At 42.7% G+C, this 25142-nt stretch overlaps 2 protein-coding genes across 2 annotated transcripts in view; one reads left to right on the top strand and one right to left on the bottom strand.

The window, feature by feature from the left end:
* The window catches only part of chpt1 (choline phosphotransferase 1), a 114561-nt gene that overhangs the window by 35453 nt on the left and 53966 nt on the right, over positions 1–25142 (bottom strand). The gene's annotated exons all lie outside the window — the stretch shown is intronic.
* The window catches only part of gnptab (N-acetylglucosamine-1-phosphate transferase subunits alpha and beta), a 46091-nt gene continuing 20990 nt past the window's right edge, over positions 42–25142 (top strand). The window contains exons 1-12 of the mRNA XM_083757371.1: positions 42–218; positions 4494–4579; positions 5432–5551; positions 7649–7699; positions 11694–11896; positions 14022–14086; positions 15768–15902; positions 20593–20754; positions 21210–21389; positions 22943–23113; positions 23858–23981; positions 24694–24903. Coding sequence (XP_083613497.1) covers positions 87–218; positions 4494–4579; positions 5432–5551; positions 7649–7699; positions 11694–11896; positions 14022–14086; positions 15768–15902; positions 20593–20754; positions 21210–21389; positions 22943–23113; positions 23858–23981; positions 24694–24903 — 1639 coding nt within the window. The 5' untranslated portion in view covers positions 42–86. The remainder of the gene's footprint in view (positions 219–4493; positions 4580–5431; positions 5552–7648; positions 7700–11693; positions 11897–14021; positions 14087–15767; positions 15903–20592; positions 20755–21209; positions 21390–22942; positions 23114–23857; positions 23982–24693; positions 24904–25142) is intronic.

The following is a 25142-nucleotide window of genomic DNA, read 5'->3' as shown; positions in this document are numbered from 1 at the left end:
GTGTTGTTGTTGTTGTTGTTGTTGTTATTATTTCAAAACTTTATGAATGAACGCGCTATTATGCGGCGGGGAGGAGGAGATCCATCATGGTGATCATCAACTCCGTGCTGAAGCTGCTTCAGAGGCAGACCTACACCTGCCTGTCTCACCGCTATGGACTTTACATCTGCTTCGGAGGACTGGTGCTCATGATAGTGTCCGCCTTCCAGTTTGGAGAGGTGAGAAAACACACGTCTCGTGGTGGCGGTGGCGGTGCGTTTACTGTCTGATAATTTTAATGTACACGTACGTTAATTGTTCCATTTGTACAACCCACCCCCAGCGTTACAAGGGTCTCTATAGTGGCGATTGGACCTCTAGTGTGTTATGGTAACATATGTCTGAGATGTGTACAACATTGAACCAAATGAACCCACAACTTAAGCACAAGGGTCTCTTTCTGGGTCGTGAGATTCTATAAAAATGTCTTCTAAATAGTCTACTTGCCAGCCATTGTGAACCCGGACATATTGAGTACAGTACACCAATGTTTTATGTTAGAAATGTTGAGTATGGGTCCCCAGCATGTATAGAAACTACAGGATGCTAAGCTAACTATATGTGACCATACCATTAACAACCTAATAGAAGGCAAATAAATGCTAATTTTCATCATGCTTTATGTAGCATTTGACATGTCAAACTAGGAGGGTTTCTAGCCCCTTTCGGGACCCTACGTAAAACTTTTCTGATATTTTGTTGAGTTTTACGTTGGGTCCCTGCTCGCTACTGTACTTTCGTATGGAAATTCCTATATGCGGATATGGAGATTCTCTCTAAAATAGGACCCGCGGCATGTGACGCCATTATTTTCCTTGAGTTATTCTGAATTCGGTAACTTTAAGTAGCTATACATCCAGCTGCGAATATCTCCTGTGGCGCGGAAGCCGTTAAGTATTTTTAATCTTTGTTTGACCGATTTGGTCGCTTTATTTCTTCTTGTTTGTTTACCGTTTATTGTACCGCCTCCCGGTGTGCGGTTGGCTTGTGAGGCTACGTCCCTGCCTCTGATCTGCTGTGTCATAGCTATAGCGCCACTAGCTAGCCAGATAGGCGGTACAATGAGGGTGTCAATAACAAGAAGGAAAAGAAGAATCCAAGCTTCCAAATCGTGGCAAACATATATTAAAAATACTTAACGGCTTCCGCGCCACAGGAGATATTCGCAAAGGTATGTATGTGTACTTATACTTTACATATTCAGAAAGCCTCATACTGAAGAATATCGTCAAAGAGCGCGGGGAGGCGTTTTAACATGTAAACCATGAGCCAGTAAATGTTTTAATCAGGTGGCAATGGACGACGTGGAACAGGACCCCATGCACTGGGTCGAACAAATGTCAGAAACTTCAGTAGCATTTGGGTTCTGCTTGGAGGGCTAGAGGGTTTCATGATGCTGAATCCATTCCAAGCATTAGTTTTACAAAGAAATAACTAATTGGGCTAAAAAGGGCCAAAAATAACTAAAAATGTTTTTAGCCCAAGGAGTGTTTTTGTGCAAAACTGATGCTTGGAATGGATTCAGCATCATGAAAACCCCCTATAGTCTGACACGTCACATGCTACATAAGGCATGATGAAATGTTGTTTGTTTGTTAAGGACCCCCAAACATTATGTATTGGACCGTGGAGCCCCATCTCAAAATAATGTCGTTTCCAGGGACCCCCCATGCAGAAGCAAAGATTTAGCAGATCTACAAACTCATAGTGCGTCCCTAGCTCTGGTCCATAGCTCTAATGCCGTCAACGGCAGTAAGGCTATGGACCAGAGCTAGTGCGTTTGATTGATTGATTGATTGATTGAAGTATTTATTAACAGATTGGAGAATTAGATTTATAAATTTCAAGCACAACTCAATATAAAACTGTTAACTGTTGGACGACACCTTAAAGCATTACACTTGTTTACAATAGGGTGCACCATGTTCATTTAATCATATATGAGCTTGTAGAACTGCTATATTTGAATATCCAAAGCATAAAATAATGGTTAATTGTGATAAAATTGTGGGGGGGGGGGGATCCTATCATCCTAGCTTGCTTAGCAGAGTTTACAAGGGTCTAGGAGGGTCAATTTTTTGGGCCCCCAGGGTGAGGGGTCGATTTGACCCCTCCCCAAACTAAACTAAGCCCCTCCCCAAACTGCTATGGTCCAATCACAGCTAAGCATAACATGGGTTAGACCAGAGCCAGGTAATAGAAGAGTTGCGATATTGAGGGGGCAGAAAACAGCCCGGTCACATGGTTCATGTACTCACGCGAGCCCATAGACCTCCGGTTGTCCCCATTCAATAGAAGTCTATAGTAGACTGGCCCCATGGCGTAACTCTGTCTACTATGGCTCTGGGTTAGACAAACCTCTCCACCTATGGAGCGTCGCAGTCAGAGGGACGAGAGGACCAGGAAATGATTCCAGGTTCATTTTCCCCATAAGGCTTTTCAAAAGATATTTATGTAAAGACGTTTACATCTTCATGACAACAAACACAATGTTTTGGGCCGATCAAATAATTAGAAAGAAGAAGAAAAAAGTCAGGGTACAACACGTTTTGTTTTGTTTTTGTTCTTCTTTATACTAATCATTTGATCGTCCCCAAAACATTGTGTTTATTGCCATGAGTTGGCTTTGTCCCGTGGCGTGAACGTCTTTAAATAAATACTTTTTGAAAAGTCTATGGGGAAAATGAACGGGGAATTCTTTTCCGGGTCTCTCGACGTCATGAAAAACTATAGTTTTCCTATATGATAAAACATTGTTTTAAAAATCACCCGTGTGAGAACTGTGAAGTGAGGGGCACTCTTATCTATATGGACATCACCCGTGTGTGTGAACTTCATCCTTTCATTGTGAATGGCAAATATTGAGACGTGTGGGGACACGTCTCAATACACCCCTCCCCTCAAGGGCCAGATTCTGCACAAACGAGGGACTAAATTATATTCGCTCCTATGCCACCAAAATGTGGAACGCCCTACCAACAGTCATTAAGACATGTGAATCCCTTGACTCCTTCAAAACCGCTCTCAAAGGGCACCTACGGCTACGACGGCTGCAATTAGAAACTGGCCCCCGTAAAATCTGAATCTCCCCCCCCCCCCCTTTTCCCCCTCACTGTATATGTATCTTTTCCCTTTTTGCTTCCTTTATGATGAATTCCTGTTCTGTTCTTTAACTATATAGAAGTGTCTATTTGTACGTCTCTAAATGTTTTGATGAATTGAACATGGTGGACCTTCTCTTTTAAACAAGTGTAATGCTTAATTGGGTCGTCCACTCACAGCTAACAGTCTTTGTATTGAGTTTGTGCTTTGCGAAATGTACTGTAATTCTGCAAACGGTTAATACATATTTCAATCAATCAATCAATCAAAAGGGGGAACGCCCACAACAGGCCAAAAGCAGAATGGCTTCTTCACTGAGTTTTCAACACACCACCCCCCCCCCCCCCCCCCTCCCCCCGAGCTGCTAATGATTATGGCTGGCAACAGTCAGTTGACATAAGAACTAGTTGTCCTGCAACACACTGTGCACACACACACACACACACACACACACACACACACACACACACACACACACACACACACACACACACACACACACACACACACACACACACACACACACACACACACACACACACGCACACGCACGCACATACACATAAACACAGTCACACACACACTGTCACACACATACATTACACACGGGTATATATAATTTGCTGTCGGGCAGAAATATCTTATCTTGATTTCGTTTTGTGTTTTTTCATTCATTTGAAGCCTTGAATGGGGATATCTTTTAGAAAATGCATTTACAATGCTGTGATTCCTGCTGATATTTGTCAATCAACATAGTTTGAATCAAAACTGTTCTTCTTGTACACATTTTGAAATTAGAAGCATTACATGTAGTCTATATCTGTTGCCAGAACCTTAATACAAATAAATACCTAATTAACAATAACAGAAAATGCTTTTGAGCAGACTATGCTTTTTCTTTTGTCAAATATGTTTTTATTGAACAGATTATAAATTATTACAAACATTATGATATGAAATACTTTTTTTATGAAACAAAATGAAAGAAAAATTAAACAAGGCAAAAAAGAGAAATAAATCCCTTAACCCTCTCCCACCCATACTGCTCAGTGACACTGCATACTATATAATAAGATGATAGAAAGCTCATGGAAAACATCTGAAAAGAAAATGGCGTACAGTCAACCATATCAATGGTATCCTGTCTATTAATTGTTTCTACTCAGGTAATGGACAAGGGGCAGCCAAACCTTATCAAACTGGCTCTCCCTGTTTCTCAGGAAATACCTTATTCTCTCAAGATGAAGTGTACTTCATTAAACAAATAAAACCGTCTCAATGGGATTTATTTCATGTCATTGTTTGGTCTTTGTCTGGGCTGTGGTGTATTCATTTATAAGCTCTTTGCACAGGTGTTGGTGGAGTGGAGCCGAGATCAGTATCACGTGTTGTTTGACTCCTACAGAGACAATGTTGGTGGCAAATCATTCCAAAGCAGGTAAGAGACTATGAAAGAGTTCTCTTATTATTAACCACTTCATCCATTTAGGATTAAATCCTGACAGTTTTCTGAAATACTTCATGTTTCTATATATATCAGTGGTGCTCAATATTTCATGTCAAGGACCCCAAAAAATGATATGTAATTGGCCACCGACCCCCATCTGAAAATATGTTATTCCAGGAAACCCCTCAGAAGCAAAGAGTTGAGTTAAAAACGTTGGCTCTGAAAAAAATATACATTAATATAAATAATATAGTCAGAATATACATATACATGCCTACAGACGTGTGTTCTTGTTGTAGGCGGTGCCTACCCATGCCTATAGACGTGGTGTTCATGTGTTCTGTTGTTGTGTGTTCTCTATGCCCATAGGCTGTGTCTACCCATGCCCATAGACGTGGTGTTCATGTGTTCTGTTGTTGTGTGTTCTCTATGCCCATAGGCTGTGTCTACCCATGCCCACAGACGTGGTGTTCATGTGTTCTGTTGTTGTGTGTTCTCTATGCCTATAGGCTGTGTCTACCCATGCCCATAGACGTGGTGTTCATGTGTTCTGTTGTTGTGTGTTCTCTATGCCCATAGGCTGTGTCTCCCCATGCCCATAGACGTGGTGTTCATGTGTTCTGTTGTTGTGTGTTCTCTATGCCCATAGGCTGTGTCTCCCCATGCCCATAGACGTGGTGTTCATGTGTTCTGTTGTTGTGTGTTCTCTATGCCTATAGGCTGTGCCTCCCCATGCCCATAGACGTGGTGGTCATGTGTTGTGTGTTCTCTATGCCCATAGGCTGTGCCTCCCCATGCCCATAGACGTGGTGGTCATGTGTTGTGTGTTCTCTATGCCCATAGGCTGTGTCTACCCATGCCCATAGACGTGGTCTACACCTGGGTCAACGGCACAGACACGGCTCTGCTGAAGGAACTGAAGGACGTCCGCCAGAGGCTGGAGGACGAGCAGAGAGCCCTGAGGTACTCCATGATAATAATAATAATAATAATAATAGGGAGCCCTGAGGTACTCCATGCCACGTGTTTGGGTCCCGTGCTGATCCCGTTTACGGCCAAGCTACACCAGGCAACTTTGCGCATTAACTGCGCGCGTACAGTGCGTTTGGATCATAGAGTTATATATCTATAGAGAAGACACCCGAGTTCTCCTCCCATCCACTTGCATTAAGTTGCTCAAAAGCGCATGAGGCGGATTCACTCCTCCTTCCTGGTAGGAACAGAGTGCATTCTGGGACGGATTGCAATGGTGAGTGGCCCCAAACACATGAACGCGCTGCCGTTGAACGCGCACGAGCGTCGTCCGTCGTGAACGTGTACAATGTTAGTCAACGGACAGCGCGTTCATGTGTTTGGGGCCAGGCTGCAATACCTTCATTCGGCCACTATGTCCATTTCGCCTCAAGATTTCCTCTGGGTGCCTTCTCTATTCATATATATACTCTAAGGTTTGGATAGGACCAATATATGTCACTGATACCAGCTACACCAGACGCACGGATACCGCGGGCCATCCTACACGTGCTCTAAAAATAGGATCGGTTCTAAAAAAAATTACGTGCGTATAATAATGCCCCCATGCGCGCGTATCTATATATCCTCCCGGAAGGTCCCGCACAAACCTGCCGCGCGTCTGACAGATCGATGTAGCCGCGGGGCATTTGGCTTACGCACGCACGGTCCGCGAGAAAAGCCTGGTGTAGCTTGTAGCCGTTAGTTCTGGAGAGTCCTAGAGAGGGTCATGTTTTTGACCCAGATTGTGTTTATACGTGCAACATGTTGTTATCAAGTTGAAAAACATTGATTTGACGAAAGTTTCTATTTAACAAGCAGCAATTAACACATTTTGACTTTGATAGACAATGCAAATGCATTTAAATCTATTTTATTTTATTTACCACTTTAAAACTGTAAAATAAACTAAAATACTACAAGCTCATAACGTAGCAATGTTGTGCAGATCGGCTATTTTACAGCTACAGTTTTTCGGTAAACCAACGGAAAAACGCTGCTAAAAATCCGAAAACGCACTTTTTTTTTATTATTATGAATCTGAGGACAATATCTAGACACCCTGACATGCTGACATGCTTGTCAGGTTAGGGAACTTAGGGTATGATCATAAGAAGAAATATAATCTGCACAGGCATAGAATAGAATGTTGCGGTTTCAAGAATATTCGTCAGGTTAAACTGGTTGAATTTGATCAAGTTGCTATTTTGAAATAAAGGGAAAAAAGCACATCCACTTTCCATTTCTTTATTGGCACACACCAAAAAGGAACGCTTACGCGTTATAAGCACAGTGTCAACAAACACAGTTTATTTATAAGCACAGTGTCAACAAAAATTCATTAAAAATTTCAATGAATGCGATAGAACTGGGTGGAGACAATACGAGGACATTTAAAAAGAACAATAACAGCATTACAGAACCAAAACTTTAGGGAGGTCTTTCATATTGGGATGGTATCAGAATTGGTTTTCAAAGCAGTGGGTGAAAGTTTGTTAGCAGCCGTTCCTGCTGTTGTTGTTGTTGTTGTTGTTGTTGTTGTATATTGAATTGAGACGTCAGTACATGGAGATATCTGCTTGTCTCGAGTACACTGACCAATAGCAGATAAAGGACATCGTCCACCCAGATCAAGTAATTCAATACTGTAGGTGGTCGCAGTTCAAAGGTTGGCCCAATTGTAAGAAGACGTTTAGCTTTCATTTATGAACTCGTGGTCAGTGTTTTTCACTGGCATGAATTATTTGACTTTAGATCTGTAATTATGCATTTTGCGTGTCCCGAATTGTAACCACTTGGGCTTCCCTATTTTTCCACAAATGGAAAGTTAAATTAATTGGAATGTATTTGACAAAAATGTCAAAACAGGGGTAATGTGTAGTCTAGGATTCTACAAAATCAGGATTAGCATTGGAATATATATTTATATATATATATATATATTTATTTTTTTGTATGTACAGCGCAACACAGTTATTGGTGATTGGTTGTACATTATCTTGGTAAAATGAATTAATATTTGTATTATTTGTGCTTTGTTACCAATAGGGGGCGCTTGGGGAAGAATGCAAGCGATACAACTGAAGAGCCAAAAGACAGGTGAGTGGAAAAACTACAACAGATTGCATTCTGGGTGTTCATGAAACTACACAGAACCAGTGGTGGAAAGTGACTTAAGTACATTTACTCAAGTACAGTACTTAACCCATTTTGGGCGGGAACCTCTTTTGGTGTTTTAACCCATTTTGACCTGAGATCAGATTAAAAAAATGTCTTCTGAATCCTGACAGTTTCCTGAAAAAGCTATGTTTCTATGACAGTCGTTCTTCGATTTTTCAAAAATAGCAGACCTACAAGCTTGTAGCGCGCCACCGAGTGCCATGCTACGAGCTTGTAGGTCTGCTATTTTTGAAAAATCTTGAAAATGCGGCACAAATCTTTGAATATAAATTGTCAGTTTTTACGACATCATCATCAATCACCGATCGATCACCGATCAATCACCGATCATGGGACATTGAAGCTAAGAGAAACCGCAGGCTTTCTGTCCCTGGAAAGTTAGCAAGCTATAATATATAAGTTTCCTTTACTGTAAAAGTCTAGAGTCTAGAGGCCACAATGACGTGTACTGTAGATAAGATAAGACTAGCCCATTTAGACCTGAAATGCTTTATATATATGTCAGTGGTTCTATGTCAGTGGTTCTATGTCAGTGGTTCTATGTCAGTGGTTCTATGTCAGTGGTTCTATGTCAGTGGTTCTATGTCAGTGGTTCTCACAGGGTTATTGTTCTATGTCAGTGGTTCTCACAGGGTTAAACCCTGTGTTTCTATGTCAGTGGTTCTCACAGGGTTAAAACCATGTTTCTATGTCAGTGGTTCTCACAGGGTTAAACCCTGTGTTTCTATGTCAGTGGTTCTCACAGGGTTAAACCCATGTTTCTATGTCAGTGGTTCTCACAGGGTTAAACCCATGTTTCTATGTCAGTGGTTCTCACAGGGTTAAACCCATGTTTCTATGTCAGTGGTTCTCACAGGGTTAAACCCATGTTTCTATGTCAGTGGTTCTATGTCAGTGGTTCTCACAGGGTTATGTTTCTATGTCAGTGGTTTTCACAGGGTTAAACCCATGTTTCTATGTCAGTGGTTCTATGTCAGTGGTTCTCACAGGGTTATGTTTCTATGTCAGTGGTTCTATGTCAGTGGTTCTCACAGGGTTATGTTTCTATGTCAGTGGTTCTCACAGGGTTAAACCCCATGTTTCTATGTCAGTGGTTCTCACAGGGTTAAACACTATGTTTCTATGTCAGTGGTTCTCACAGGGTTAAACCCCATGTTTCTATGTCAGTGGTTCTCACAGGGTTAAACCCCATGTTTCTATGTCAGTGGTTCTCACAGGGTTAAACCCTATGTTTCTATGTCAGTGGTTCTCACAGGGTTAAACACTATGTTTCTATGTCAGTGGTTCTCACAGGGTTAAACCCATGTTTCTATGTCAGTGGTTCTATGTCAGTGGTTCTATGTCAGTGGTTCTATGTCAGTGCCGTGGTTCTCACATTTTCATGTCAAGGACCCCCAAAAAATATATGTATTTGGCCGCCGACCCCCGTCAGAAAATATGTTGTTCCAGGGACCCCCCCCCCCAGCAAAAGCAAAGATTCAAGTTAAAAAACGTTAAAAAACGACATCTTATCTAGCCCTGAACCTTGATGGTAGATGGTCCCACCACTGTTTCCTTTCCTCACAACAACTGCCATTGTTGGTTTCAACCACAGCACAGACGCAGAGGAAGCGCCATGCATGCTGGAGAGGTGTGAAGAGAACACCAGTTTCAGACAGGGTTGTTTGGTGTGCAACATTTTAATTGAACAAATCGTTTCAACTCGATTTATACAAATAAATAACCAATAATTGATTTTGATAATCACACAAATGCAGGAGAAAGGTTTCGCACACCTATAAATCAGGCGTATGCGCAGGTGTGTAGACCAGTGGACATCAATGAAAGCAACAGAATACAACCCGCACACTGGTCTGATGAACCCATTCTGACCTGAGATCAGATTCTAAAAATGTCAGTCGCTCTTCGATTTTTCAAAAATAGCAGACCTACAAGCTCGTATCGCGCCACTCGGTGGCGCGATATGAGCTTGTAGATCTGCTATTTTTAAATAGCTAAAGCATAACATGATGCTGACACCAAAATGGGTGCCCGGTCAGAATGGGTTAATGAAGCAACGTTTCGCTCCAGAGGCACCGAAACGTTTCTTCATTAGTATAACATAATGCGTAAAACACCAAAAAAGGGTTCCCGCCCAGAATGGGTTAATGTCAACAAACTCCACACCCACAACACCAGAGGGAGCTCAACAAAACCATGTGCAGCCCAGATTTGGCACAAACAAGGGACTAAATTAATTTCGCTCCTATGCCACCAAAATGTGGAACGCCCTACCAACAGTCATTAAGACATGTGAATCCCTTGACTCCTTCAAAACGTCTCTCAAAGGGCACCTATACGGACGGCTGCAATTAGAAACTGGCCCCCGTAAAAATCTGAATCCCCCCCCCCTATCCCCCCCTCACTGTATATGTTTCTTTTCCCTTTTTACCTCCTTTATGACGATTTCCTGTTTTCTTCCGCTATATAGAAGTGTATAATTGACTGTATGATGTCAGACTTCGGTGCTCTATAATAACCCCGGTGTGCGTGTGTGCGTGCGTGCGTGCGTGCGCGTGTGCGTGTGTGCGTGCGTGCGGTCTCCTGCAGTGTGAAGCCAGAGTGCCTGCTGTCTCACTGCATCATAGTGTGTGTCTCTGTCTGTCTGCAGTGTGAAGCCAGAGTGCCTGCTGTCCCACTGCATCATAGTGTGTGTGTCTCTGTCTCCTGCAGTGTGAAGCCAGAGTGCCTGCTGTCCCACTGCATCATAGTGTGTGTGTCTCTGTCTCCTGCAGTGTGAAGCCAGAGTGCCTGCTGTCTCACTGCATCATAGTGTGTGTGTCTCTGTCTGTCTGCAGTGTGAAGCCAGAGTGCCTGCTGTCTCACTGCATCATAGTGTGTGTGTCTCTGTCTGTCTGCAGTGTGAAGCCAGAGTGCCTGCTGTCCCACTGCATCATAGTGTGTGTGTCTCTGTCTCCTGCAGTGTGAAGCCAGAGTGCCTGCTGTCTCACTGCATCATAGTGTGTGTGTCTCTGTCTCCTACAGTGTGAATCCAGAGTGCCTGCTGTCTCACTGCATCGTAGTGTGTGTGTGTGTGTGTGTGTGTGTCTCCTGCAGTGTGAAGCCAGAGTGCCTGCTGTCTCACTGCATCATAGTGTGTGTGTGTGTGTGTCTCCTACAGTGTGAAGCCAGAGTGCCTGCTGTCTCACTGCATCATAGTGTGTGTGTGTGTGTGTCTCCTGCAGTGTGAAGCCAGAGTGCCTGCTGTCTCACTGCATCATAGTGTGTGTGTGTGTCTCCTACAGTGTGAAGCCAGAGTGCCTGCTGTCTCACTGCATCATAGTGTGTGTGTCTGTCTCCTACAGTGTGAAGCCAGAGTGCCTGCTGTCCCACTGCATCATAGTGTGTGTGTGTGTGTGTGTCTCCTGCAGTGTGAATCCAGAGTGCCTGCTGTCTCACTGCATCATAGTGTGTGTGTCTCTGTCTGTCTGCAGTGTGAATCCAGAGTGCCTGCTGTCTCACTGCATCATAGTGTGTGTGTCTCTGTCTCCTGCAGTGTGAATCCAGAGTGCCTGCTGTCTCACTGCATCATAGTGTGTGTGTGTCTCTGTCTCCTGCAGTGTGAAGCCAGAGTGCCTGCTGTCTCACTGCATCATAGTGTGTGTGTGTGTGTCTCTGTCCCCTGCAGTGTGAAGCCAGAGTGCCTGCTGTCCCACTGCATCATAGTGTGTGTCTCTGTCCCCTGCAGTGTGAAGCCAGAGTGCCTGCTGTCTCACTGCATCATAGTGTGTGTGTCTCTGTCTCCTGCAGTGTGAAGCCAGAGTGCCTGCTGTCTCACTGCATCATAGTGTGTGTGTCTCTGTCTCCTGCAGTGTGAAGCCAGAGTGCCTGCTGTCTCACTGCATCATAGTGTGTGTGTCTCTGTCTCCTACAGTGTGAAGCCAGAGTGCCTGCTGTCTCACTGCATCATAGCGCCCATGCTGGCTCTGGAGCCCGCGCTGCCGGCCAACGTCACGCTGAAGGATCTGCCGTCTCTCTCTCCGCTGTTCTCCGGCGCCACGGAGCTGATGCTGCTCGCCAAGCCCTTCCAGCACGCCTCCACCGTCTCCGTGGTCGTCTTCCACGCTCAGGCGGATGGTGAGACGGCTGTCCACACACACGCACGCACGCACACGCACGCACTCAGTGTTGTTTTTGTCGACTAAAACTAAGACGAAAAATGTTCGGCAACTACCTTTTTCCACAGACAAAAACTAAATGGAAACTAAATGAAAACTAAGCTATGATGACTAAAACTAAGACTAAATATATTGACAATTTCGTCAAAAGATAAAAACTAGACTAAAATCTTGTGGAGAAGAGATCCAGTATGAGTCATTTTACACTTGGTTGCATGCTGAAAATAGCCGATCTACAAGCTGCGTTGTGAGCTTGTAGATCGGCTATTTTCAGCAAGTGTAAAAACATTACGATGGCATCAAGGCCCACCAAAATAAATCAACTGTAGATTTAGTCGACTAAAATCTTATGACATTTAGTCGACTAAAACTATTCAAGAGACTACGACTAAAACTAAAATAGAAATTTGCTGCCAAAAACAACACAATGTCATGTTTTATTTATTTCTTTATTCATTTGCACAATAAATAGATTGGTAACATAAAGATATGTATGCAACGGTCAATTTAATTCTCGGTGACTTAATGTATATAATATTTTGTAGTTTTCTGCACACCCGCGCTAGCGCAGGCCGCGCACCCTCTTCGTATGTAGTACAAATACAAAAATACACTGTATATACTCACCAAAACAAAGACGGTTTTAAGATGTTGAAAGCCTATTTCCCTTAGTGGGAACACTCTGACCCCTTTTCCACCGGTTGGTTCCCAGTGGGAACCGGTTCAGTTCTTTTTGGTTTTTAGTCCATGAGCCAGAGGTCCAACATTTGTGGACGAACTAGACATTATATTAAATTGTTTATAGGATCAATACAAGTAAATAAATACATGATAACCCTTCCACAGTAGTAGCTTTTTCATATTTTCGATTATTTTGCATATATTCCTACATAATGCCTCATTTGCATATTAAAACATGTAAAATTTGTAATACAATAAATCATTGTCTTCGTGTAAGTACTCAATTGGGGAAGTTTCATGGTGATAACAATCTAATATAGGTATGGTTTTGCCCACTCAATTCATAATTAACGTTTCAATTTTGGAGCTCTGGCTCATGGACTAAAAACCAAAAAGAACTGAACCCATTGGGAACCAACCGGTGGAAAAGGGGCCTCAGTGTCCCCCCCACCTCACGTCCAAAATACACATTATTTTTAAATGTTTATTTTTTTGTGGCTTTCGCTTTTATTATATATTTTTTATGGGGGGATAGACAGTAAGTAGGCTGACAGAGAGATGGGGGGGGGGGGAGGGGGGTAGACATGCAGTAAAGGCCGTTGGGATCGGGAGTCGAACCCGCGGCACACTGCCAGACCGGATTACCAGCCAAGGTGCCTGGACCGCTGAGCCACGGCCCAGGCCCGAAATACACTTCAGATCAGAAAAGAAAACATTTCACCGGAAGAAAAAGATATGTTGTAGTTACTCCACTGCACCCTCTATGAATCTATATATAATATATAATATGTTGCAGTTACTCCACTGCACCCTCTATGAATCTATATATAATATATAATATGTTGCAGTTACTCCACTGCACCCTCTATGAATCTATATATAATATATAATATGTTGCAGTTACTCCACTGCACCCTCTATGAATCTATATATAATATATAATATGTTGCAGTTACTCCACTGCACCCTCTATGAATCTATATATAATATATAATATGTTGCAGTTACTCCACTGCACCCTCTATGAATCTATATATAATATATAATATGTTGCAGTTACTCCACTGCACCCTCTATGAATCTATATATAATGTGTTGTAGTTACTCCACTGCACCCTCTACGAATCTATATATAATAAATATAATATGTTGCAGTTACTACACTGCACCCTCTACGAATCTATATATAATATATAATATGTTGCAGTTACTACACTGCACCCTCTATGAATCTATATATAATATATAATATGTTGCAGTTACTACACTGCACCCTCTATGAATCTATATATAATATATAATATGTTGTAGTTACTCCACTGCACCCTCTGCTGTTGTAGTTACTCCACTGCACCCTCTATGAATCTATATATAATATATATAGATTTTCTTTTCTTTTTCAGCTGACAAGGCATATAAAGAAGTGTCAAGAGACGATCTGAAGCATTCTGTCTCCCAATGTTACTTGGTGAGTTACTATAGTCACTGATTTCAGCTGACTACATAATTATCTATCTAATAATATATGACTGTAGACAATTAGACACAGCCCTCATAGACATGGTAGAACTGCTGCTTATTGTAATTCTATTATTATTATTATTATCTGCTATTGTAGTTCACACAGGGCTTGTTCCACCACCATTGACATGGTCATGTATGTTTGTTTGTTTGGCGTATTCAGACCACAGACATTGACATGGTCATGTATGTTTGTTTGGCGTGTTCAGACCACAGACATTGACATGGTCATGTATGTTTGTTTGTTTGTCGTGTTCAGCCCACAGACATTGACATGGTCATGTATGTTTGTTTGGCGTGTTCAGACCACAGACATTGACATGGTCATGTATGTTTGTTTGTTTGGCGTGTTCAGACCACAGACATTGACATGGTCATGTATGTTTGTTTGTTTGGCGTGTTCAGACCACAGACATTGACATGGTCATGTATGTTTGTTTGTTTGTCGTGTTCAGCCCACAGACATTGACATGGTCATGTATGTTTGTTTGGCGTGTTCAGACCACAGACATTGACATGGTCATGTATGTTTGTTTGTTTGGCGTGTTCAGACCACAGACATTGACATGGTCATGTATGTTTGTTTCTTTGGCGTGTTCAGACCACAGACATTGACATGGTCATGTATGTTTGTTTGTTTGGCGTGTTCAGACCACAGACATTGACATGGTCATGTATGTTTGTTTGGCGTGTTCAGACCACAGACATTGACATGGTCATGTATGTTTGTTTCTTTGGCGTGTTCAGACCACAGACATTGACATGGTCATGTATGTTTGTTTGGCGTGTTCAGCCCACAGACATTGACATGGTCATGTATGTTTGTTTCTTTGGCGTGTTCAGACCACAGACATTGACATGGTCATGTATGTTTGTTTGGCGTGTTCAGACCACAGACATTGACATGGTCATGTATGTTTGTTTGGCGTGTTCAGACCACAGACATTGACATGGTCATGTATGTTTGTTTCTTTGGCGTGTTCAGACCACAGACATTGACATGGTCATGTATGTTTGTTTCTTTGGCGTGTTCAGACCACAGACATTGACATGGTCATGTATGTTTGTTTGTTTGGCGTGTTCAGACCACAGACATTGACATGGTCATGTATGTTTGTTTGGCGTGTTCAGACCACAGACATTGACATGGTCATGTATGTTTGTTTCTTTGGCGTGTTCAGACCACAGACATTGACATGGTCATGTATGTTTGTTTGTTTGGCGTGTTCAGACCACAGACATTGACATGGTCATGTATGTTTGTTTTGGCGTGTTCAGACCACAGACATTGACATGGTCATGTATGTTTGTTTCTTAGGCGTGTTCAGACCACAGACATTGACATGGTCATGTATGTTTGTTTCTTTGGCGTGTTCAGACCACAGACATTGACATGGTCATGTATGTTTGTTTCTTTGGCGTGTTCAGACCACAGACATTGACATGGTCATGTATGTTTGTTTGTTTGGTGTGTTCAGACCACAGACATTGACATGGTCATGTATGTTTGTTTCTTTGGCGTGTTCAGACCACAGACACTGACATGGTCATGTATGTTTGTTTGTTTGGCGTGTTCAGACCACAGACATTGACATGGTCATGTATGTTTGTTTGTTTGGCGTGTTCAGACCACAGACAAAGACTCCCCAGGCCTGGTCCGCATGCAGACGCTGGCCTACCTCAGCGGCTTCCCGCCGTCCTTCAAAGACACGGAGCAGCTCCGCGCCAAGCTGCCCTCGGCCGTCACCAGCAGGATCAAACAGGTGAGAGGTCAAAGGTCACAGGATCAAACAGGTGAGTGCTCCCAGGAAGTAACCAAGTGCATTCACTTAATTAAGTGCCGTGCTTAAAGGACAACTTTAGTTTTTTTCAACCAAGGTTCATGTTTTAGGTTGTTATTAGAGAAAGTAAAAGATGAGTGTTATTTTTTTTTCATTTGCTGCTTTCTTTCATTTTAGGGATTTTAGCTCTTTTTGACAGGGGGGCGGGGGCATTCGAGCATGGGGCTAAATATGTATTTTTTTTACAAAAAGTTATCGTGATTTATTTTTGTATTATTTACTTTAGGACTATAGTAAATAATAAAAAAATAAATCACCATAATATTTTGTAAAAAAATACATATTTAGCCCCATGCTCGAATGCCCCCGCCCCCCTGTCAAAAACTGCTAAAATCCCCAAAACAAAAGAAAGCAGCAAATGAAAGAAAATGAACACTCACCTTTTAGTTTCTCTAATAACAACCATAAAACATGAACCTAAGTTGAAAAAAACGAAAGTTGTCCTTTAATGCCCCAAACAGACATCTCCATCCTAGTAATTAGTACACTCTGTACAGTAAGCATACCATTACCGTACGCGGTAAGCATACCAAGCAACACAGCGTTCAGTAGCCGCTGCTGCAAGTATCCTATCCGAACGCAGGAACAATGCCTCCGCTACCTTCAAAGCAAACTTTTCGCTTCAGCTCAAGGCATTCTTCGAAAAGATTTACAAAGGATAAAACTAACTGAACTATAAGCTAAAAACGATTCTTTTTTTTCTTTTTTCTATACAAACATGTTTCCTACTATGGAATCGCTGACAAAGGCCGGCGGCCGAAATGCATTCATTTCATCACTGCTTTTTTTTGCGAGTTTGGATTGTTCTTTGAACGGGTTAGACCTTTGACCTTTGGCAACACTGTCGGGTGTAGCCGTAGGAAACGGTCGTCTGACAACCATTCTGCATGTAAACAAAAGAGACCATAAAGAAACAATGTGATTTATGAATTCCACAAAATGTACTAGGTAAATCAAGGTCAAGGTCAAGGTAAACTTTATTGTCCACAAGGGAAATTTGTCTTGGGCTTTCACCCCAGCTACAGCCACACATAAAACATCAACGACAAACAAGAATACATTACAGAGGAAGACACAACATTACACCATTGCACACATGATGTGGATAATCAGGCCTCACGTAGTTACCGCTGTTTCAGAGCCTCGTTCAGCATCTTAGCTGCAAATAGCTGTACTATGTAAATAGTTAAATATATGCATATGGTCTTTATTACGTGAAATAGAAGGTGTGTATATATATATATATATATATATATATATACATATATATATATATAAAAACATGTGATGATGGGCAGGGAAACTAAGCTACAGCGTACCCCCCTGTCGCACCCCTCTCCATCTTTTGCTAATGATCTAAATATCTTTTTCAGCCGTTGTGATAAGAATGACTTCAGTGCTGAGCGTGATAGTGTGTGTATGTCCATTCAGTGCTGAGCGTGATGGTGTGTGTATGTCCATTCAGTGCTGAGCGTGATAGTGTGTGTATGTCCATTCAGTGCTGAGCGTGATGGTGTGTGTATGTCCATTCAGTGCTGAGCGTGATAGTGTGTGTATGTCCATTCAGTGCTGAGCGTGATAGTGTGTGTATGTCCATTCAGTGCTGAGCGTGATGGTGTGTGTATGTCCATTCAGTGTTGAGCGTGATATTGTGTGTATGTCCATTCAGTGCTGAGCGTGATAGTGTGTGTATGTCCATTCAGTGCTGAGCGTGATAGTGTGTGTATGTCCTTTCCGGAGTATCTCCCTATCATCACACTCAGTGAAAATTAAATTGTAGCTATAGCCTTTACTGTGTTAAGCCCAACTCAGTGTTGAAAGAAAATGTTCATGAACTTATATATTGTATGGTATATTGTGTTGACTTATATATTGTATGGTATATTGTGTTGACTTATATATTGTATGGTATATTGTGTTGACTTATATATTGTATGGTATATTGTGTTGACTTATATATTGTATGGTATATTGTGTTGACTTATATATTGTATGGTATATTGTGTTGACTTATATATTGTATGGTATATTGTGTTGACTTATATATTGTATGGTATATTGTGTTGATGCTATTGCAGTATTTGCTTGACTCTCTAACAATGCCCAGTTTATGGAATTATTGTGCCTCTCCCCACTGAACTCAAAGACTTCAGGCCCATTGCTCTTACTTCCATTTTGGGAAAATGTTTTGAAAGAGCCACGGTTTAGATCATCTCCAATTTGCTTATAAAAGCCAGGGTCCTTTTTTATTGATTTGACCTCTGCTTTCAACAGCATGCAGATTCACAACCTTCTGCAGAGACTCATTGTCCCCCTTACTTTTCTCCTTCTATACAAATGAATTCCAGTTAGTCCAGGATTATGTTTCATTTGATGATCTGGCCCTGGTCGCCTTACTGAAGAAGGGGGACACAGTGGGGGAGGAAGCATACAGAGCACACATATGTGTCCTCTCTTCAGAACTGGTGCGATAAAAGCTCCTTATACGGATCAATGTGACAAAAACAAAAGAACTGGTCATTCATGAAAAGGAACCTGTGCAGTCCATTACAATTGGTGGACAAATAGTGGAGGTAAAGGACATCAAATAACCACTTTAATTAAAATCCACAACTTGACATTGTTTGCCACAAGATGGCGTCGTTGGAGTATCCTACCATGCAACTGTTATGGATACAGCATTATTGCATATGGATATGTCTCTTCATCAGAAAAGTGTCTTTTTATGCATCAAACAATAGATAGATAGATATTTTAATTAGGTTATCGGTCTTTTGGGCGGGAACCCCTTTTGGTGTTTTAAACATTATGTTATAATTTAGCTATTGAAAAATAGCAGATCCACAAGCTCATAGCGCGCCACCGAGTGGCGCGCTACGAGCTTGTAGGCCTGCTATTTTTGAAAAATCGTAAAAATGTGGCGCAAATCTTTTAATATAATATTCTTTCAAAGTGAATGTTTTTAACTCGGGTCTAAAGGGGTTAACTATAAACTGTGTTTTTGGGATGCAAAATGCACTCTGCATCGTGGGTGCAGTCAGTGTGATGCTTGGAGATTAGGGCAGTGTGTAACCTTAGAGGCACAAGCCATGGTTAACAGGAGAGCAACTGTTTGGCGCGGCGCCAGCCAGCGCAAACAAACGGTCACCAGGATTTTATTTTATTGACATTCCCTCCACATACTGTAACAGTCCTCCTACTCCGCCCTTTAACTGAACTACACCACGTAACCCTTTTAGATTTTCAACACGGTTCTTCAAAAACGGCTAAAATAAACGCATGACGACGTGTTGTGAGCCCTGCCTGCACACCAGCTGTTTGTGCTATCTTTAGACCGTGACTCTGTCCAGCTGTCCATAAGAGTCGTCGGTCCGTGTGGCACTGTCTGTCTGTCTGTCTGTCTGTCTGTCTGTCTGTCTGTCTGTCTGTCTGTCTGTCTGTCTGTGTGTCACTCTGTCTGTCTGTCTGTCTGTCTGTCTGTCTGTGTGTGTCTGTCTGTCTGTCTGTCTGTCTGTCTGTCTGTGTGTCTGTGTGTCACTCTGTCTGTCTGTCTGTCTGTGTGTCTGTGTGTCACTCTGTCTGTCTGTCTGTCTGTGTGTCTGTGTGTCACTCTGTCTGTCTGTCTGTCTGTGTGTCTGTGTGTCACTCTGTCTGTCTGTCTGTCTGTGTGTCTGTGTGTCACTCTGTCTGTCTGTCTGTCTGTGTGTCCGGAGCTAATCTAGAGGCACTGGGTTTCATATATAAGGGAAATAGAGGGGGAAATGGAATATTGGTAGGGAAATAGAGGGGGAAATGGAATATTGGTAGGGAAATAGAGGGGGAAATGGAATATTGGTAGCTCATTGTTAGAGCCTGTACTATAATAATCATCTTTTTCCATGATGCCATGATCCATACAGTAGCAACATGTTTATAATTGTTTGTCTTTGTCCATGATGCCATGATCCATACAGTAACATGTTTATAATTCTTTGTCTTTGTCCATGATGCCATGATCCATACAGTAACATGTTTATAATTGTTTGTCTTTGTCCATGATGCCATGATCCATACAGTAGCAACATGTTTATAATTGTTTGTCTTTGTCCATGATGCCATGATCCATACAGTAACAACATGTTTATAATTGTTTGTCTTTGTCCATGATGCCATGATCCATACAGTAACAACATGTTTATAATTGTTTGTCTTTGTCCATGATGCCATGATCCATACAGTAACAACATGTTTATAATTGTTTGTCTTTGTCCATGATGCCATGATCCATACAGTAGCAACATGTTTATAATTGTTTGTCTTTGTCCATGATGCCATGATCCATACAGTAACAACATGTTTATAATTGTTTGCCTTTTCCATGATGCCATGATCCATACAGTAACAACATGTTTATAATTGTTTGTCTTTGTCCATGATGCCATGATCCATACAGTAACAACATGTTTATAATTGTTTGTCTTTGTCCATGATGCCATGATCCATACAGTAGCAACATGTTTATAATTGTTTGTCTTTGTCCATGATGCCATGATCCATACAGTAACAACATGTTTATAATTGTTTCGCTGAGAGCCAGACCGACGCATCAGTTTGTTTGTTTTGTTTATGTCAGTTTGAGCTCTACTCGGAGGCCAGCGTCGCCCTGCTCCACCTGAACTCCCCCCAGGACTTCAGCGAGCTCAGCCAACAGGCCCGGAAGAACCTGACTCTGGACGGGAAGGAGTTGACCATCAGCCCCGGATACCTGTTCTGGGACCTCACCGCCATCTCACAGGTAGTTCATCATTAATACTAACAGTCAGATACCTGTTCCATCTCACAGGTAGTTCATAATTAATACTAACAGTCAGATACCTGTTCCATCTCACAGGTAGTTCTCACTAATACTAACAGTCAGATACCTGTTCCATCTCACAGGTAGTTCTCACTAATACTAACAGTCAGATACCTGTTCCATCTCACAGGTAGTTCTCACTAATACTAACAGTCAGACCTTATGAGTTAAATGTCTGACTGACGACGGTGTTTTTGGCAGCAAATTTTGATTTTAGTTTTAGTCAGTCTTTGGAATAGTTTTCATTTAGTTTTAGTCACATTTTAGTCACCTGGAATGTCTTAGTGTTAGCCAGGGATCCTTTTAAATGTCTCACTTCTATATGACCACCAACGTGACCTCTTGACCTCTTAACGAGGATCCTGCACCGTGGTTTACGTGTCTCCGCTATCTAGTCCAAACAGGACGAGGACGTCTCCGCCAGCCGCTTTGAGGATAACGAGGAGCTCCGCTATTCGCTGCGCTCCATCGAGAGACACGCCCCCTGGGTGCGACACATCTTCATCGTGACCAACGGGCAGATCCCCTCCTGGCTGAACCTGGACAACTCCAGGGTCACTGTCGTCGCACACCAGGTACACAACGGGTACTGCCACACTAGAGCTGCGCACAGCTTCAAAACCGGGTTTTTAGACAGCTGGTGGATGGAAAAAAAAGCTCCACTTCCGCGGACGACTTGCGCGACGGCCAGTTTCCCCGGAAACGCTCTTCTCCGCGGCAGTCGTCCGCGGAGGTGGAGCTTCTTTTCCATCCACCAGAAGAAGCTGCCCACAGCTTCTTCTGTCCGCGGCGCAAAACCGTTTTCCGCTTAGGTCTGGAAACGGGGAGAGACTGCCAGGTGGGTTCAATCTCCAGTAATGGAACCCTGAGGTTCCCAGTTGGACCACACTTTGGAAACCAGATGTTATGTCCTGTTTTTCTGTCTTATAAAAAAATATAATAATAAAATAATTTGAATTATTTGTATGACATTTAACCGGACACTTACAATTTACAATTTAGGCATTTAGCAGACGCTCTTAATCCAGAGCGACATACATTAAGCAAGAACAAAAAGCATGGGAATACATCACGTACATAAAAAGTAGTTGTCTATGAAACATGCGTAAGTTAATAACGTAATATAATGAAACTATACATGCTAGATACAAACTATAGTGCTATAAGTTAAGTGCTATGACTACATAAAATGCATTTCTAGTGCTGTCCACGTAACATGCTATACGTCTATAAAATGCTATCTAAGGCCTCTTTTAGACGGGGACCATCTCCATATAACACGTCAAAGTCCCGTTGCGTTCTCATTTATTCTTACCCTTTACACGAGAACGCACACGTTATGATATAATGTGCTATTATGCTATACTGTCGCTAGGTGGCGATAACGGGCTGCCAAATAGACAGGTCACCCACGTACAAGAAGAAACCTTCACGCAAGCCTGCGCAACACGGCTCTGGGCGCGCCACGGGATGGTATATATTGTATAATACATTAGGTTACATAAACGCTGCTGCCGCGGCTGCCGTCTATCACAAGGCTTTTTATTTACATCATGGTTTTACATTCAACATCGCTGATGAGCAGCACTTTGTAGGCGAGGAGGGAGGCTTGTTCAGGAACTCCATTATATCATAATGATATGGCTCTGCATCAATGTAATAAACATATGCGCTGTGAGCCAACGTGAGCCATGATGTCATAAGTTTTGCGGATTCACCGTTTTGCCTGTTTATATGGAGACCATAGGATACGGCGTTCTGAAAGATTTCCACTCTGGGAGGCAGTTTCACTTCGATGCGTTTTCACCTCCTGAGAACACCGTTCTCGTCTAAATGACAGCGCTAAACGGTACTTTATTTTGCCGTTTTTTATGAACACCATCCTCGTGTAAATAGCACCTAAGTCTACATAAAGTGCTATCTAAGGGCCTAGGGGTGAGTTAACCCATTTTGGGCGGGAACCCCTTTTGGTGTTAGCATTATGTTATGCTTTAGCTATTCTTCTATTGTAGGTCTGCTATTTTTGAAAAATCGAAGACACTTTTAGAATCTGATCTCAGGTCAGAATGGGTTAATCATGAAACTGTCAGGATGTAATAGACATTTTTTTAATCTGATCTCGGGTCAGGACATCTTCCTGAACCACAGCCACCTGCCCACGTTCAGCTCGCCCGCCATAGAGACCCACATCCACCGCATCCCGGGCCTGTCCCAGAAGTTCATCTACCTCAACGATGACGTCATGTTCGGCAAGGACGTCTGGCCCGACGACTTCTTCAGCCACTCAAAGGGACAGAAGGTGTGACCCCCCCCCCCACCCCCCCCCCCCCCCTCCAATTGATCTGACATCAATATTTACCTGATTACATTTAATCCCCTGAGCAAGAGTAGAAGAGGAAAGTTACAATAAGGGAAGTAATGTTTTCAGATTCCATCTAAACAAATGAAGTCAGTGTCGAGTCCCTCTTTGCACCCATTGGTTGCCGTTTCACTGTTGAACAAAAATCCTCTCTCTCTCTCTCTCTCTCTCTCTCCATCCACTGCCATTGAAATAACATGTTTTTCAGTTGCTTTGTATTGATATTATGTGCGTTCAATTCTTATTGTCAGTAAAAAGGAACATCAAAGATGCAGCATGGTGACATGGTGTCATGTTTGTTTTTAGTTTTTTCCAAAAAATATGTTTTAGCAAATTTAACATCTCGCTGCCAAGAGTTGCAAGATTAGTCCTTGACACTTGACAGACACACACGTGCGTGCGTGTGTGCGCGTGTCCGTGTGTGCGTGTGTCCGTGTGTGTGTGCGTGTGTCCGTGTGTGTGTGATTATAATACAAATAAGTAACGCCTTCTAGCGATATATACGTCTGACTTCGGCGCTCTATAGCAGCTGTAATAGTCCGCTGTCATATTCCATAGAAACCCTCGGTCAGCTGCCATGGGCCCACAATACTTCCTACTTTGATGTCCATATGGTCATCCTTCCCTCCGTGGACATATGGTCTGATTATAGACTAGTGAGTGGTGTCCTCCTTCCCTCCGTAGGTGTACCTCACCTGGCCCGTTCCCAACTGCGCAGAGGGCTGTCCTGGATCCTGGATCAAAGATGGCTACTGTGACAAGGCATGCAACAACTCTGCCTGTGACTGGGACGGAGCCGACTGCCTGGGTGAGCGGGGAATATGGCTACCCTCTGTTCCTCTGCAGGGGGACAGAATCCATTCATGGTTGTTAAAAGTGCAGCTACAAGTTAGCAAAGTAAAATAAATACAAAATAACCGATTGCTGTAAATGACACATCATCATCGTGGTCTAAATGACGTGGTATCGGAATGGCATATAGCACCCCTGGGTGTTTATACTGTAATAATAGCATAGCACCCCTGGGTGTTTATACTGTGTAAGACGAGCAATGGCTCTGGGCATATTGTACATCCATCCATCTTCAACCGCTTATCCGTAGTCGGGTCGCGGGGGCAACAGCTCCACCAGAGTGCTCCAGACTTCCCTCTCCAGAGCAACATCAGTGACTTCCTGCAACTAAAACAAAGCAGGCCTCCATCTCACAAAAGATTTGTTTGTGTTCATTTATGTGTTAACCTCAGTCCTTCTAAATCAGTAGGATCCCCACATTTATATTAATTTGGCCGCGGAGCCCCATCTGAAAATGTAACTTACCCTAGCCTAGCCCTTTAGATAGCACTTTATGTAGACTCAGATAGTAGACTTAGGTTAGCATTGTTATTTCAGACAGACTTATAGGTCGTTACGTAGACGGCACTAGAATTGCATTTTATGTAGTCATAGCACGTCATAGTAAATGCCTAAATTGTATCTATACTCTTAACGTTCCCATCTGTTCTTGTCACACGGTCTTCCAGGTGCCGGGGCTAACGGGCGGTTTGCAGGGGGCGTTGGCGGAGCTGGGGGAGTGGGCGTCCAGCCCTGGCAGTTTGCGGGCGGTCTGGGGGGTCTCGGTGGCGTGTCTTACTGCAACCAAGGCTGCGCCAACTCCTGGCTGGCAGACAAGTTCTGTGACCAGGCCTGCAACGTGCTCGCCTGTGGCTTTGATGTCGGGGACTGTGGCCAAGGTGAGTTGGAAACGAGGTTATTATTATTAACCCATTTAGGCCTGATTTTTTTCCAAAAAAGGCTTAGCCCATGCGTCCAGTGGCTTTATAGTTAGGCTATAGGCTACTCAGATCTGGACTGGACTTATTTATGTTTTGGAAATATAATTATTTTCTTTTCATTTCACTATTAACCCACTATAACCTTATGTTATAATTTAGCTATTGAAAAATAGCAGATCTATCTGAACTGAAGTCTT

Source organism: Protomyctophum parallelum, assembly GCF_964188405.1.
Source record: "Protomyctophum parallelum genome assembly, chromosome: 22".
In the NCBI taxonomy this organism is placed as follows: Eukaryota; Metazoa; Chordata; class Actinopteri; order Myctophiformes; family Myctophidae; genus Protomyctophum; species Protomyctophum parallelum.
This window is presented reverse-complemented; position numbering and strand designations above follow the sequence as displayed.